This window comes from Anarhichas minor, unplaced genomic scaffold (genome assembly GCF_050575085.1).
Source record: "Anarhichas minor isolate MPS153535 unplaced genomic scaffold, ASM5057508v1 ptg000016l, whole genome shotgun sequence".
Lineage (NCBI taxonomy): Eukaryota > Metazoa > Chordata > Actinopteri > Perciformes > Anarhichadidae > Anarhichas > Anarhichas minor.
Genome location: NW_027466462.1, coordinates 3,780,111 through 3,796,242, shown reverse-complemented (window position 1 = coordinate 3,796,242; position 16,132 = coordinate 3,780,111). Strand labels below are relative to the sequence as shown.

Below are 16,132 nucleotides of genomic sequence, written 5' to 3'. Positions count from 1 at the left end.
CCCTGTTCATCGGCTCCTTCATGCCTTCAGGTGAAGCCGAGGATGACCCCGACCTAAAAGGACCCTAATCCTTATGAAATGGTCAACCAGAAGGTAAACACACTCGTATAATGTGGGGCCCCCACGGATGCAGTAAGCGGTGAGGAGAGCCCCAAACTCTGCAGGACAGCAGAGGGTGCTGAGGAGGAACAACACCATATTGGCATGTTGGAGGAGCCCCGCAGATTGATGTGCGTGTGAAACCAGCCGGGCCGATGACTGTGCAGGGCCCGGGTTTATTGTGCGGCGCGTCCCAGCTGCAGATTCATGCGTCTGAAGCCCCACCTGGAGACTCTCATCTGGGCATTCGGTAAATTGAACTCCCGTCAAAACAAAGTTATAAGGAAAGCTTTGAATGGTTGCCCTTTTCACTTTCTTTAGAATAAGAAAGGCGGCTCCTACAGAGACATACACTAACTCTACAGGGAGTTGGAGCATTTACTTTTTTGTATCAGTGTATGTTATACTTAAAGCATATGTAATTGTAGCCTATAATCAAATAGTCGATCTGGCCTTCTTTTCCACTTGTTTGTGTCTAAAAGAGCAAAAACATTCCAATGAAATCAACATAAATTGGCTTTTTTATTTTTTTAATTGGGCTGATCACAGTTGTTTTTCAATGTAAAAAGGTAACTTATTCCCTCCTGGCACCTCGGGACTTAATAATCGCAAATAAAAAATAAACGCACATCCAATATTTGTAATGCAGGTGCACCGGAGTGCATCTCAAAATCGAAGAAATTCCTGCACAACCACTCTTGCTGTCAACATTAAGATTTAACCTCAACACTTCCCTGTACTTCACTGTAAAAAATATACTCTCTTACAAGTAAAAGTACACAAGTATTATCAGCGAAATGTAATCCAAGTAACCAAAGTGAAAGTATCAGAAACAGAAGCACCTTTCCAAGTATTAATGTGAATGTGTTATTGTATTGTTATTACTGATGGATTCATGTGGAGCTGATTTGCTGTACTTTATATATGCTGTTGTATAAAAGTGCATCATATATTATTTGTTGATCAAATGTGTCGCACACAAGATTTTAATCTGCAAAGTAACTGCAGCTCTAAAAACAAATGCAGCGGAGTAAAACCCACAATAGTTGCCTCTGAAAGGAAGTGGAGCACAAGTAGAGAGTACAAGTACAAGAACCGGAACCTGCCGTGTAAATGTACTACATGTAACCACTTCCTTCATTCCATCAGAGGTGAAAGTGACAAGTGTTTCAGTGTGATGCTTGTTGGATAAACTAGTCCTGGTCGTCCCGCGCTATCCATTCACAGCTGGACCATGTGCACCACAGAGCCCCCCCCCCCCCCTCGTCGCAGGCGGACATGGCACAGCCTCACAGAAGTGCACCGGTATTATCCATTCACTGTGCACTGGCCAACGCAAAACTGCAAGTAGCCAAGTGCACAAGAAAGAAGCCCTGTTTTCTTTTTTCTTCCCCCTTCCCCGGCTTTGATTTGTAAATACCTCCGTTTCAGTGCGACAACTTCCAGGCTTGTATCTCATAACCATCAAACATTTACACGAGAAAGTTGACAAAGGCTGCAACAGCGGAGGAGGCCTTCGCAAACAAAGAGGCCCATTTATAGAGTACAGTGAGGGAGAGACACGGGGAGGGAGGGTAGGAGGAGAAGCTGGGAGGAGAGTTGAATTAATGAATTAAAAATGTCGTGATACAGCGGCTGTCTGAAGACTTTTGGGTTTATATAGAGAGGCATGCAGGGGGGGTCCTGGAGGAGTGGACAGCACAGGCTACTTCCCTCTGCCCGGGACACACGGGGCTTCCAGCTTCACATGCAGGACGGAGAGCGAACTGTGCTCATCTGATTACATAATGACCCAGTAACAGTGAGCCAGAACCGGCACCGCCAGTACCAGTGTGCTGGGAGACACCGACTCACTGCCGGTTTATCCTCACCCGGGCCTCTCTTTTTGCGATTTCATGTTTTTTTTCAAAGAGTTTGTTTTTGCACTTCTATTTCTTAAAATGTATAGGATGACAACGACGTAGAGGGACCGCAAAAAGAACACAAACAATGTGATGTCAACGTGAGAGGTGCTGTGAAAAGAAACATGCTCGGGCTGTCAACAAGTGCGTGTCGTTCAAAACCGTGAACTTTTCTCCTCTTGTTTTCAACCTTCTTCCCTCCACGACAGATCGAACTGTGCGCTGTTTGTCTTTTTCACATGTCTGCTGGACAGTGAAACTAAATCCAAGTGAACTTCTGTTCCAAGTCAACAGAAAGGTAAGAGACACACACACACACACACACACACACACACACACACACACACACACACACACAGGTTTTAAAATAGGTCTTTCATCCTTATCTTTTGTTGCTTTTCTTCTACTTATCAAGATACCAAAGATTAAAAGAAATAATGTGAAGATCTGACAGATTATTCTGTATAGTGGCATCCTAGTATAACAGTACAAAGTGTGTCTCTTAATGGATTTATCTTATCTTTTCCTTCCTTTTTAGTGTTATTTTCCTACGACACGGCACTGTTAGCACTGATATTTTTCTAAAATCTTCTTAAAAGTGTTTTGGGATTATCAGAGGAAACATGCCGTTGAACGGTTCGATGCATGGCTTGAGGTCAACATTCAGGTGCTCTGTCTCGCTGCATCTAATGTGTTGTGTTTACAGCGCGGAGGGATATTAGAAGTGTGTAACAATAGAGGAGGTTCCACTATCAAATGTCTGACTGCTACACAGAATTATCTGGGTCTATATTATCAAATTGGTCCTACAACGTCCTACAATATTTAATATTGCAGTGGGTGTTTTGCATTCAAAAATAATTCAACGTTAAATGAAACGTTTAGCGAAGTCTCAACATCCTGAGCCTGTCCTGCTCGGAAACTCATGATTAATAAATATTGACAGTTAACATTAGAAGGTGTCGTACAGTACTCGTAGCATAAAAGAATGAGAGGGCTTGTACAAAACATAGTGGAAAGAACAGGTGTGATGGTGCTTTGACTCCCGAGTCTATACTGAAAGTGTTGGCTCGGAAACATTCGGTCGAAACAAATCACACGTCCTCATTGAGGAATCCTCATCAGCACCACAACAGTAGCAGAGCGGTCAGATTTACAGCGGGGGGGGGACACAGAACTTGGTCACCTCTGAATCGGAAGAAGAAGGTAAAAGTCAGTCCTAAATCACAGCCCAGCGGCCGACCACTGCTCTCTGCTGTTTAATTTGCCTCAATGTCGTAACTCCAAGTGTTCAGATTTAGATGGTAGGTTGGGACACACACACACACGCATTGAGACAAACGTCTGATCACCATCGCAACTGATGACTTTTACTTCCTGTTGTTGAGGTGCACACAAAGGTAAATTATGTCAACGTGGAATACACAGATTACAAAACACAAGATAATCAAGTTTTAGCTACTACAGCCGCTGTACTTGCTTGATTTTGGGGGGGATGAATTGTTTCTTTGATTTTATTTTCCCTCCAAGTATCAGATGCAATTTAGGGGGATGTTGAGGTGTTAGTATGCGTCAACTAAAGTGTTCTTCTGGATGGTCAAACAGCATCTGAAACCTTCTCCCCCTGCTCCTTTCCCAAGCAGCAACTGGTCAGGTGTGCAGTGGTGAGAACGGCAGGATTTCAACTCTCAAGCTCTTTTTCTAATTTATTACTCAATCATGTCACTTTTCATATGCAATAGTGGGACTACCGAAATGTGTGCCCCAAACGTTATCCCCAATTTGATTATTGCATCTCGCCCTTCTGAGTGTCGCAGTATAAGAAGACTTATACATATTTATCTATTCGATCTCTAGATAGTGGTATTCAGATTTTACTTTGAATGAAAGGCTCTCCAGTGTAAACTGTGACTCTCCAAATGTGGTTATTTTTGATTTTTTCAGTCTTCTACTTCTTAATAAATAAACTATTGAAAAAGTCATCGGATTTTCTGTAAAAGCCTTTTCACAGGACAGTTAGGTCTCACCTACCTGACAGTTATGATAAATAGTGTTTAAATATTGACCTTAACCATTAAGGAAGCGCTCCGACTCTGTAATGCAGAGCAATATATCTACTGGTTTACTGATTGTTTGTGTTTCTTAAATGTACAACAATAACCTGCATCATCAAGTTAAACATCGGTGTCGTTGCAATAGAAACACCAAGCTAATCTACCGCCGCAACAAGCTAGTTGAGCTAATTTGTAAGCGACCCCACACATGCACATACATCGTGACGCGTCCCCGCTTTTCGAGAATTGGCGGTAGGCTGTGTGAACCAATCAGGGCCGTGAATGTTCAGTCGTTTATGCTGAATCATAAAGACCGGAAGTGAAAAGAAAAAAAAGGAAATGGAACAAAAAAAAAAGCAGTGCAAGAAGAAGAGGCTCAGTCTCTCAATGAGCCTGTCTGAAATCATTCACTGTTACATAAATAAAGACACACTGACACCACAGCAGCTCATTTGCATGGCGATGTGCGGTGCTTAGTTTGGCTCCGGGGAGTTTGTGGTGTTAACGTCTTGTGTTGGCGGAGTAGATGCCTTCTTGGCACGGCCTGTGTTGATGTTTAGACAGCCCTTTCAGAGGGGTGCAGAGGCTGCTTGGGTGCGGACAGTGGTCGGAGCCATTCAGCTTGTGTTGTATTGAGTCTTTTCAGTGCACTGTACTGGCTGCTAGGGGTTCTTTATGGCCGTGGACACTGGACAGGGCCACAGAGTGGAAGGGATTACTCTCTCCTCTGGAATACTAATGACCGTCTTTTGTCACCGATCTGTTTCCTCGACCTTCGCTTCACATACCCCTTCCTCTCTCTCTCTCGCCATCCATTTCCCTCCCTCTTCCTCTTTCACTCCCTTTGTCACCCGATGCTCAATTCTCTCTCAATCCTCCCCTCAAAACCAATTATTCTCTCCCTTCTTCCCCCTCACAATGTCAAGCACCGCATACTCACACACGATCAAACGCAGTCACACACACACACACACACACACATGAAAACTTTAACCCTCCGTACCGCTCTCCTCTCCCCGGCTAACGTGCTCTCTCTTTCACTCACTCGCTCACCCAGTCGTATTTTTCAATGGTGGCTTTTGTCCCTTTCATCTCCTCGAAAACAAAGGATTGTTGTGCGCACAGGACAGAGGGAAGGAGAGGAAGAGATCCTGACCTTGAGTGTGGAAAAAGTCATTTCAGAAAGAGAGGGAATCCATATTGCTGTCAATGAGACTGATACACTTCCCAAATATTGTTTTGCCTCTACTAATATCGATATAACTTGCTTTGTATAGTTTATAAGGGTAGTGACTGTAGATACTGTTAAAGGATGAGGGTGGTGATATTCTGGATTTTTTGTTGTGACAAAGTTTTAAGCATCTTTCAACAGGGCTGCCAGTTGGTGGAGACCAAAACAGAGCTAAAAGGAGCATGAATATTGGACCTCCAGTCATCAGGTGGACAGAAACGTGACCTGAAAGAAACGCTGATGTTGCTTTGTGTCTGCTGGATGTGTAAATAGGCAACAAGTATGCAACTTAATACGTATATCATTGTCTTGTTTACATCGTGTTGCGCTGCTCCCAAGTGGCCAAAACAATCTGTTAATATAAGATGTATTTGTGTTCTTTTGCTAGTTACTGTATTATTGTGTGGAAAGTCCTGAGTCTGCAAACCAAACATTCCTTTGGACAGTCAATGGGATTGTATTGTGCTTGAACTGTTCAAAAGGTCTATATGTTCAATGCACGAGTGTGTGTATACTGTATGTGTAGGCAGGAGCCACGCCGGGTTCAGAGTTCAGCTGGAGATGGACACGGCCAATCACATGGGCCTCCTCTTGACCCCGCCTCCCTCTCCCCCTCCACATGTTAGTATTCAGAGCACAGACATCAACACAGATCTCTATTCATTCACTCAGTGTGAGCTCCAGCATGGAGAGGGCAGAGAGAGAAGGGTCAGGAAGAACAGAGTGTATCAGATTGTCGTGTTTCTTCGGCTTTTGTTTGTGTGGTTTTGTTTTCGGTTTTTGTCGTATTGCGCTTCCGAAAGCCGAGGCAGTTTGACAGAAAAGGGGCCATTTGGTGAACAGTGAGTGTGAGCCAGAGAGAAGGAAGGAAAAAGAAGGAAATGGAGAAACTGCAGCCCTGATGAGGGTGAAGCAAGGAAAAACCCATACAGTGAGAATAAGTGTCCATGGCACCCGGGGGTGGGGTGGGGGACTTCTCGTTCTGTTAATATACTGCTGACACTTTGAGACCCACAGACACTTACATACAGATCCATCCCACCACATCACACCTCCATTGTCTGACATATAGGCATTCACTTGACACTTGTTAAACGACAACAAGCACTTAGCTTGAGTAATGAGTGATGGTGTAGTTGTATGGGAGTACAACTACATCAATTTCAGTTTCCAAATGTGTTTGGACATGCGTGTTTCATTAATGGACATCTAATGTGGAAATATGCTGCTATGGCTCTTCAAGGAAGGTTTTCTACGCGATTTTGGAACCATTTAAGTCACAATAGAATCACCGATGTGGGTGACAAGGCCTGGTGTTTCAGTTCATCACAAAGGTGTTGGATGGGGTTGAAGTTCCCAACCCATTTATGAACCTTGCCGTGTGCACATATCATGGTGGCAGCATTGAGATTTCCTTTAAGTGGAGCTAAGGTGCCTAAACCATGAACTACAGTACTAAAAATACATAACGGGCAACTTTTTGTACAGTTCCCCACAGCGGACATCCTCTCAAAAGCTTTGTCGGACTCTAAAATTGTGCATATCTCTCTATCACATCTGCTGCAAATGATGCATAAATTAACTCTCTCAGAAGTGTTGAGAAAATGAAGGGTTGAACTTGTGCCTGAAAACAGCTTTCAGTAAAATAGAAGAGGGTTGTCCAGCAGAAGACCTCGGCGTCCTTGATTGAAATCTAAAGACTCTCCTCCTCATCCTTTTCATGTGGAATAACAGTCACTGGTGTCTCCTCATCTCAATTCAGTAGCCCTCTTGTGCAACCGACACGTGAATGAGCCGGCACTATCACGCTTTTAATGTGAAAGAGCAGCTGTGCCTTCACGCTGAAAGGAGGCTTTTATTTTGACAAGGCCAGCTGCCTCAATTGAAAGGAAAAGGGGGGCTTTAATGGACCACCGTGGATAGCCGCAACACTGCCCAGTTGAAAAATGTGCTTCTAATCCCCTTCCTCTTCTTCTCTCTTCATCGTCATCTCCCTCTCTTCCCAAATGTTCCACTCTGTCATTTTTCTCATTCATGTGGTTCACTATGTTCTCTCTTTTGTCCTTTTTCACACATCCTGCACCTTTTCATTTCGACTCACCCCTGCTGTTCACTTAATCTTACTGCCCATACAACCTATACCCTTTTCTTCTCGCCATCTCACCTTTTTTTTTAATACACACCGGCTTTACCCACTTTTCTTCTTCTCCTCACCTCCTGTTGTCTCCGTCTCCGACCCCCCTGTAGCACCGGCCATGACCTCGGCCACTCCCCCTTCCTCTGAAGGCTCCTCTCCTCAGAAAGTGTGCCACTCCCAGACGCAGACTGACATCACCAAGCCCCTGCTGGGCTCCACAGGTGGGACCGGAGGTGCTGGTGCAGGTGGAGCAGGAACGGGAGCTGGAGGGCCCTGCGCTCTGCGAAGGAGGCGCCGCGTCCTCTCGAAAGACGGACGAAGTAATGTACGCATCGAGCACGTAAGCGGGCGAGGGGCGCTGTACCTCCGAGACCTCTGGACGACTTTCCTAGACATGCAGTGGCGCTACAAGTTCTTCCTCTTCTCCGCCACCTTCGCTGGGACCTGGTTCGTGTTCGGAGTGCTTTGGTACCTGGTGGCATTGGTGCATGGAGATCTCCTGGGTAAGGAGGAGCGAGGGAGGAGGATGGAGCTTTGTCTGTGTCCTTTGGCTGTTTGTAAAAAAGGACTCATGAAGCACAAGCACTTTTTTGTGAATGATTTAACAAGAAAGACACACAGGCATACAGTTTTACATTGCAGAAAGAGCGTGAGAAAGATCTGGCAGAACAGGGAACACAATGTTCCTTGATAATTAGTTTACAACCCCCAAACCGTAGATCCTTTATTCTTCCTCTCTTCCTCCAGAGTTTGACCCCCCCTCCAACCATACTCCATGCGTAATGGAGGTGAAGACCCTGACGGGAGCCTTCCTCTTCTCTCTGGAGTCTCAGACCACAATTGGCTACGGCTTCCGGTGCATCACCGAGGAGTGTCCCGGCGCCATTGTCCTGCTCATCTTTCAGCTGGTCATCACCATGGTGATGGAGATCTTCATCACCGGCACTTTCCTTGCAAAGGTAGTCATGTTTTACTCTTTGTTACCCAAAACAAAGAGTCTTAGTTGGATAGTTGAGTTGGGACGTTGCAGTTCATTGGCTGGTTCCTCAGACCCCCCTCATCTTAATACGTCCTTCCTTTACCCATCCTGTATCACAACTGTCACTGTTTTCAGCAATCGACTTCTAGGTAACTGTTATCTGTCAAAAGCAAGGTTATCTCCTCACTTATCTTGAACAGAGAAAGAGGAAATCAGAGTCCCCCCGTTTACAGTACGTAGTAACAAGAACCATTTCTACCAACTGTGACATGTTTCCCTCCTCTCGTAGGTCGCTCGTCCCAAGAAGAGAGGCGAGACAGTGAAGTTTAGTCAACACGCTGTCGTGTCAAATCACGAGGGTCGGCCCTGCCTCATGATCCGAGTGGCCAACATGCGCAAAAGCCTGCTGTTAGGATGCCAGGTATGCAAGTCGCTTTTGGGTATGATTCATTCATACTGCAGTTTTGTGCCTCTCATCAGACGTAATTACAACCTGAGACGCCTACTGTTTGATGTCGGGCTTGTATCTTTGTTAATGCGTTTGAAGCACTTTATTATTGATTCCACTTGCTCTGCACAGCATTTGTTTGGATGCAATCCCATGATGGGTATGAACCCCCTGACATACAGTCTTACCTGGAAGCCCATGCAATAAAGGAAATGACTAGAAAAGCCTTCATGAGAACCATAAGCTCTTTTAAAGGGACTGCTATAATGTCGAGTAGAGTGCTTGCTTAATAACCTGATTGGTAAGAATTTGCCATGCTCGAGGACACATTGCCTTTGATGAAGATATTGGCAGGTATTAAACCTGGAGCCTTTTGGTTACAGGATGCCTTCTGCAACCTCTTGGCTACATTTACTGACTCCATCTTGGCTCCCAGGTGACGGGGAAGTTGCTTCAGACGTCGCTGACCAAGGAGGGCGAGACGGTGCGGCTGGACCAGCGCAACGTGCCCTTCCAGGTGGACACATCCAGCGACAGCCCCTTCCTCATCATCCCCCTGACTTTCTACCACATCATCGACGACAACAGCCCCCTCAGGGCCTGGGCAGCAAAAGGTAGGCCGTGGCTGTGGATCTTTGGTTGAGGTGACGCATCAGAGGAGACAGCTAGCATTGCGATCTAAGACGGCACCCACCTGTCACTCAAAGCAGGCACTGAGATATATCTAACTTTACGCCCTAACAGAATTTAAACGGGTGACTCATACAAAACATTATCTCCCACATAGTGGCCATGAATGAATTCAATCCGTTTTTTGTACAAGGCTGTAAACATGTTTATTTCTGCTCTAAAGTCGGGCATCTTAACATGGGGGTCTATGGGGATTGACTCACTTTTGAAGCAAGCCTGAAGTGGCACAGGAGGTTGCTGCTTGGTTTGATACACAAATATCAAGAAGAAAACTTCTTCAATAATTACATTTAAAAATTTGTATTCAGTAATTTACAAGCAATCCTTAATTGGCAAAAGGCGTTATATATTTTATGAGATGTCTTTATTTGAAACAAAACCTTCTTATGTCTGTTGAGAATAACTGTATGTACATTCAGTAGGTATGTGTATGTAGGTGTATTGGTATTTACGGTCATGTGCTGCGTTGTTGGCTGCCTCTATAACTGTCCAGAGTTGGGCCGGTTTGGCACCGGAGGAGACGGTTTCTTTGGCTGGAATGTGTGTGAGAGAGACCGGCAGAGACACCCCTCATTAGAGCACAATGCTGTACAGTCTGGGGTGCTGACACGAAGCCTGCACAGATCCACTTACAGCAGCGCAGACCTCTCAGCACTGGAAACCACAAAGGCATCAGTACTGATGGACTGTGATTGCGGCGTTATTTACACTCACACCACTCGTTAACTGCGGACTTCTTATTTCCTTGGCCTCAATTGACACACCTGGTTTTGTACGTTATCAGTTACTTTCCTTTCCTTATGTCCTAGATGCCTTTTTGCTCTTCCATTTAACTTCAACTTTTATTCCCTTATGTTTTGTTTTAGCCGTCATTACCTCCCCTTCAGCAGTAATTTCAACTGGAGACATATTTAAGGGATTAAATTACACATAATACTGTCCATAGTACTACAGTAATCCCTGTTCTAAATACCTACTGTAACAGTAGTCAGCTTTTGTTGCCAGGTCCCCAGTGTTGTTTCATCTGGCTTGTTCGCGTTGCATATATCCAGGCCGTAAAAGCACCCATCACATAAAAAGTGGCATAAAGACGAACACCTTATTATCTTGACTTAGACTTGCAGATGTAAGAACCTCTTATTGACGCAAATGTGCCGTATGTGTTACACAGAACATCGTGTTGTTCATTTCCTTAACAGGTGAATGTTAAGGAAATGTGCGGTTCTGCACATGATGACTAGATCATGGATGAATGGGTGGTTGTCTCTTACGGACATTTTAAAAAGTCTTGGGCATACTTCCATGATAATACTCATGACTGAGCACGCTTTTGTGCTGGTTCTTTGAACAGAGCTTTAAAGCTTCCTGCTAAGCCTGCTTTATGTTCTCAACATGTACCACATTTAAGGGATCTTCAGCAGGAAACTGCTCCGATAAGAACATTGAAAACTGGCTTCCAGTGCAACAGTGTGTGACTCTTTATGGCATTATGTGACTGTGAGTCACTGAATGAGGAGGGCAGGACACTGCGGAGACGGTCTATAGGAGAGGCGTCATGGCCGTCCGAACCACTGAGCTGGAATATCAGCACATTCCTCTTGACCATGTCTATACACTGTACCACACAAGGCTGATGGGTGACATTTAAGAGTCTGTGCACACTGTGGGAAACACCATCGCTGACTCATTCAAAGTGAGAAAGATCACGAAACCCTGTTGTGGCTGATGCCAAAAAAAAGTGCTTGTCGGTTGAGAAAAGTGGATGGACTTGAATGCTAACGTGCTTACAAAGACAATGCTAACATGCTGGTGTTTAGCAGGTATAATGCTTACTATGTTCCGCAGCTAAGTTTTACATTTCAGCATGCTTACATTTGCTTATTACCACAGAAATGCACAGCTGAGGCTGATGGAAGTGTCGTCAGTTTTGCACATAAACCACAGTACAGGGCAAAATTTTGACCTAATATTGGCGTCACGTGAAAAGTAAAGATGACCAAAGTTATTACAATTCATCCTGAGGGGGGGGGGGGGGGGGGGGGCATGAATGTCTGCGCCATATTTCATGTTAACCCGTGCAGCAGCAGCAGTATCCCTAGCCATGCAGCTGGTTAAGATCACTACATCAATGCAGTTGGAGCCCTTTGCACCGCCCAATAAAGAGAATCCCTCGACCAAGTTTTGACGCAGGGAGTACGAGCGGTTGCGAAACCTGGTGTTTTTTTCCCTGGTGGGAGCGTCACTGGGTCTGGGTTAGGGGAAGGACTGTTTAGACAGATGACAGAGTCGGCATTCTGAGTGCGGCCTGTTGATGCAGGTGTGTGCTTTGTTTGAGTGCACGAGTCTTCTAGCGTGTCCTTTGTGCTGTTGGGTTTGTGTGTCAATGAATGAGAAGGATATATATGTATATATATATATATATATATATATATTATTTTTTTAAATATATGTGACATTTATGATTGTAATGTTTCCAACAGGTGGCAGTTTTTACTATGTGTGTGTGTTTGTGTGTTCAACATGCTGGAATGAGTTCTGTAAGTGTGTGTGTGTGTGTTTGTGTGTGAGATCCGGTCAAGTGTTTTTTGAATCAGTCAGTGAGTGGGGAGTTTTTATGTTTTGGAAATTTCAGGATGTGTGTGTATGTTTGTGTGTGTGTCTTTCCTTCGCCACATACATGACTGTCTTTATACAAAATCAAGTGCTTGCTAAGATGTTCTCTACAACTCCTTTGTAAGTTCATAATTCAGTGTTTTCAGTCTGTTATGCTGCCCCCAAGTGGCCAACAAAATGCAGCTTTGAATTCCTCTTTCTTTAAAGGTGTTAAATTACAATTTTCAGAGCATATCTACGAATAAGGGATTGCCTCCACATGGGTTTCAACATGACAATGGCTTGCAGGTAACAGCGCAAACAACGGCAACAGTGCTGACAGGAATAACAGCGTTTACTGACCGGAGGTTGGGCGTAACGCTTCCTGCAATGATGGCGTATAGGTCGGGATGGTATTATCAGCGCTAACCACCGTATGAACTCAGTGCAGAGCGACGATAATAGCTGTATGCTGCTATAATTACGCTCTGAATTTCTCACTTTTTTTGTGATGGATAATCAATTTCCCAGCAGCTTTTCTGTAAGAAAACTTATATAAAACATATGGCTTGCTTTGGAAAATGGTAGTTTTTTAAGATTGTTGTTGAACCCCAGGTTTCCTCTGTCCTCCAGGTGGTGGCTGGACAGACCCGGACGTGGCTGACTTTGAGCTGCTAGTGATCATGAGCGCCACGGTTGAGCCGACCTCCGCCACCTGTCAGGTCCGAACATCCTACCTTCCGGATGAGATCCTCTGGGGCTACGAGTTCCCCCCCGTCGTCTCCCTGTCCCCCTCGGGGAAATATGTGGCCGATTTCACCTTCTTTGACAAAGTGGCCAAAACCAAAACCCCACCGCTCTTCAAGCAGGCCTTGCCACCGAGCCCGCCGTCGCAGGCGTCCCGTGGCCACAGAGGCAAGGAGGCTGGGACGGACCCAGAGAAGATGCGACTGGAGGAGAACTACAGGGGGGAGGAGAAGGGGCGAGAAAGGGGGCGCAGCCCTCACAGTGTGCGTATTAGTAATGTCTGAGGGAAAAGAGAAGAAACAGGAAGTGGTAACGGAAAGCTGATGTGAAAGTCATACAAGATAAAAGCAGGAAGAAAAGAAACAAGCTGCTCACAAACAACACCTCCCTCACTTGTACGCAAAACCCTCAGCCTGCGGATATGAGAGAGAGACACCTGGAACCACAAGACTGTGGACTATATAGGCCTACTGAACTGTGTCACTTCAAAGGGAGCAAGTTGCAAACCCAACATGTACAAATGTACAGCAAGTCGTCCGTAGAGACACATCTTATCGGGTCATATATGTCTATGATTTAGCCCTATAGGGTTTTTAGTAATAACAAAATCTAATTCCAATAGAAATCAACCTATTTCAAGACTTTTCTAGTAATGAACCTTTCCTTCAACCTAGAAGGAATACGAAAAGTTAACCTGATTTCAGAAATGGAAAAAGTTGATTTCTATTTCTGTTATAAGAAAATAAGAACTCAACTACAGACAAATTGACTTGATACGATTTTTTTTTCAGTGTAGTTAAACGTCTGAACGTCTAGTTAATCACTGAATCACAGTACTGTTTTTTTTTTTTGCTTTTTTTAAATTAACAAAATACCTGCAAAAGGTGGCGAGAATACTGGAACCACATTATTTTTAATAAGGGATTTTACAATATTTTTTGCACCCAATAGTCTTTAACAGCATCATTACTTGTTGCACCTGAAAATATTCAGCTCTTTCATATGAATGTCTTTTCTTGTTTATTGGGGGAAAATATATTTAGTAATATTACTAAAAGCACTTTAACTTGACAGAAACGTGGCATTTCACACAAGGGGAATAGCTGAACTAACTCTTATACTTAATGCACTCTAATAAATGATTAAATCTGGTGATTATGTTTGGGGTGTGTGAGTGTGAGTGTGCGTTGTTATGCCTGAAAATGAGTTAAATCGTGTTTGTATGAGCCTTTTTGTGAACTCTCTTATGTACAGCATGTGTGTGATAATGTACCTCTGTACAGTGTATAAAAGTATGTTTTTCCGATATTGTTCATAACTGTATGTCCTGTCATTTGATACACCACTCTGCATTTTCAACATCCCATATCGTCGATGCACAATGTTATTTCTTTTAAGTACAGTGTTCCCGTCTTTTTACTGCCGTCAGTTCCTCCAAACATTGGTTATGAAAGTGCCAATGTGTGTCTAATCAACAGCCTTTTTGTATTGGATAAGTACATACATTTGGATAAAAATTCTATTTTTCTCCTTTTGTTCTACATTGAAATGGCGACAGACGCATCAAAATGAAATCAAATAGTGGAACTTGTTCCTTGAGGACAAAAAATGAGACAAAGATTACGAAGACCTTTTTCTATTCTTAAAATTGTTTTTGTTTGAACGGCCAACGACGCATGTTATTAAAATCAGTAATATGCATCATGATCTGTGATAAATGTGTGCTCTTGGTGGAGATTAAGTGTTCAAAATGAAATCATCTGCTGCTCCAGACGAGCCCATTGGAAACTATTGAAAATAACTGAACATATTTCAGAATCAATGTCTGCTGAGAGGTTGTGCGTGTTTATACTGTAAAGCCTTCTGTATACTGTATATGGATCACTCACTTTGGTCTAACTTGATAAGTAAGCACTTTCTAAGTGGCTGTTTTAATAAATATAGCCTGTCATTTACAACATGTCTATATGTGTGTGCATGAAACAAAATGATGCTGTTTGAATTGCCTCCAGTGGAATACACATTATGGAAGATGAAAGACCTGAAACATCACCAACATGTTGTTTTTAAATCATCTCATCCCACTTAACATGTTGATGATGACTTATGAATTATAGAGTATTTCATTTTATGAAGCTTTAAATTAATTTAATTTCACTTATTTTTATTTATATTAGGATTAACCAATGTTAAGAGGACCAGTAATTTAGTAAACGAATGCACAAGTTAGTTTAACGAAATGTGAAACTCAAAAGGTTGGCCTCTAGAAATATATTGCAGATATTTTTAATAATAATCATAGTGTTCTATCTATCTATCTATATATATATATATATCTATATATATAGATATATATATATATATATATATATATATATATATATATATATAGATATATATATATAGATATATATATATATAGATATATATCTATGTAGGCTATTTGATTACAGTCATATAAATAAAGTAAGGTAAAACTTAGAAATAACTCAGAGTGGATTAAAATGATATGATACATTTTAAATAAATGGTAATTCGGTTCTATCTAATACCAGAGGAGAATACTTCAGGATAACTAAAATAAGAAACACAGATTACGCCTTTAGTTTCAACTCTTCGTTTTCATTGGTCAATACGGTGGCCAGTGAGGGACACCTGTCGTGATTGGCACCAGGTGAGGAAGAGACGCATGGAGGGCGGGCCGACGCGCCGAGGAGCGACAAGGAAGTGTATGACGAGCATCAGCTCGCGGCAGTAGCTCGTGTAACGGTAAGAAACTCCCTCCTGAGGATGAAAACGTAAGTGTAACTTTAACTTTCTTTACCCTGTTTCAGTGAAGAGGAGTGTACTGCCGCTGTGAAGCATGCAAACCTGCAGCATGCTTTTACTCTGCTTGTGAATGTGTACTCGTGTAGCTACAGTGTAACTAGTTGTATGTTGACGGCAGAGTGTTTAGTTTATTAATAAGTATCTGTTTGTTTAACAAGGACAACTTGTCTCGTTTGCAAGTGTACTGATAGTTTAGTTTCCCTTTGTTTCGCCACTTGGTGAAGTTTATTTATATGTTTGAGTAATAATACTTACTTTAAAGGAGTCTGTTTTTAAGGGACCTTATTTGTATGATCTTGGTATTTAGGTAATTTGTTAAATTCATATTAACTGGGGTAAAATAATTGTTTTTCATATTACGTCAACAGTAGACTGCAACCATTTTCCTTTTACAATATAAGATGTAATAAGTAATTGTAAAACGC

At 43.1% G+C, this 16,132-nt stretch overlaps 1 protein-coding gene across 1 annotated transcript; it reads left to right on the top strand.

The window, feature by feature from the left end:
* Nucleotides 1-7,377: 7,377 nt before the first annotated feature.
* On the top strand, nt 7,378-13,279 carry kcnj10a (potassium inwardly rectifying channel subfamily J member 10a). Its single transcript, XM_076092537.1, has 5 exons — nt 7,378-7,925; nt 8,170-8,381; nt 8,691-8,822; nt 9,286-9,463; nt 12,765-13,279. The coding sequence occupies exons 1-5, from the start codon at nt 7,541-7,543 to the stop codon at nt 13,160-13,162; spliced, it is 1,305 nt and encodes a 434-aa protein (XP_075948652.1). The 5' UTR covers nt 7,378-7,540; the 3' UTR covers nt 13,163-13,279.
* Nucleotides 13,280-16,132: the final 2,853 nt, after the last annotated feature.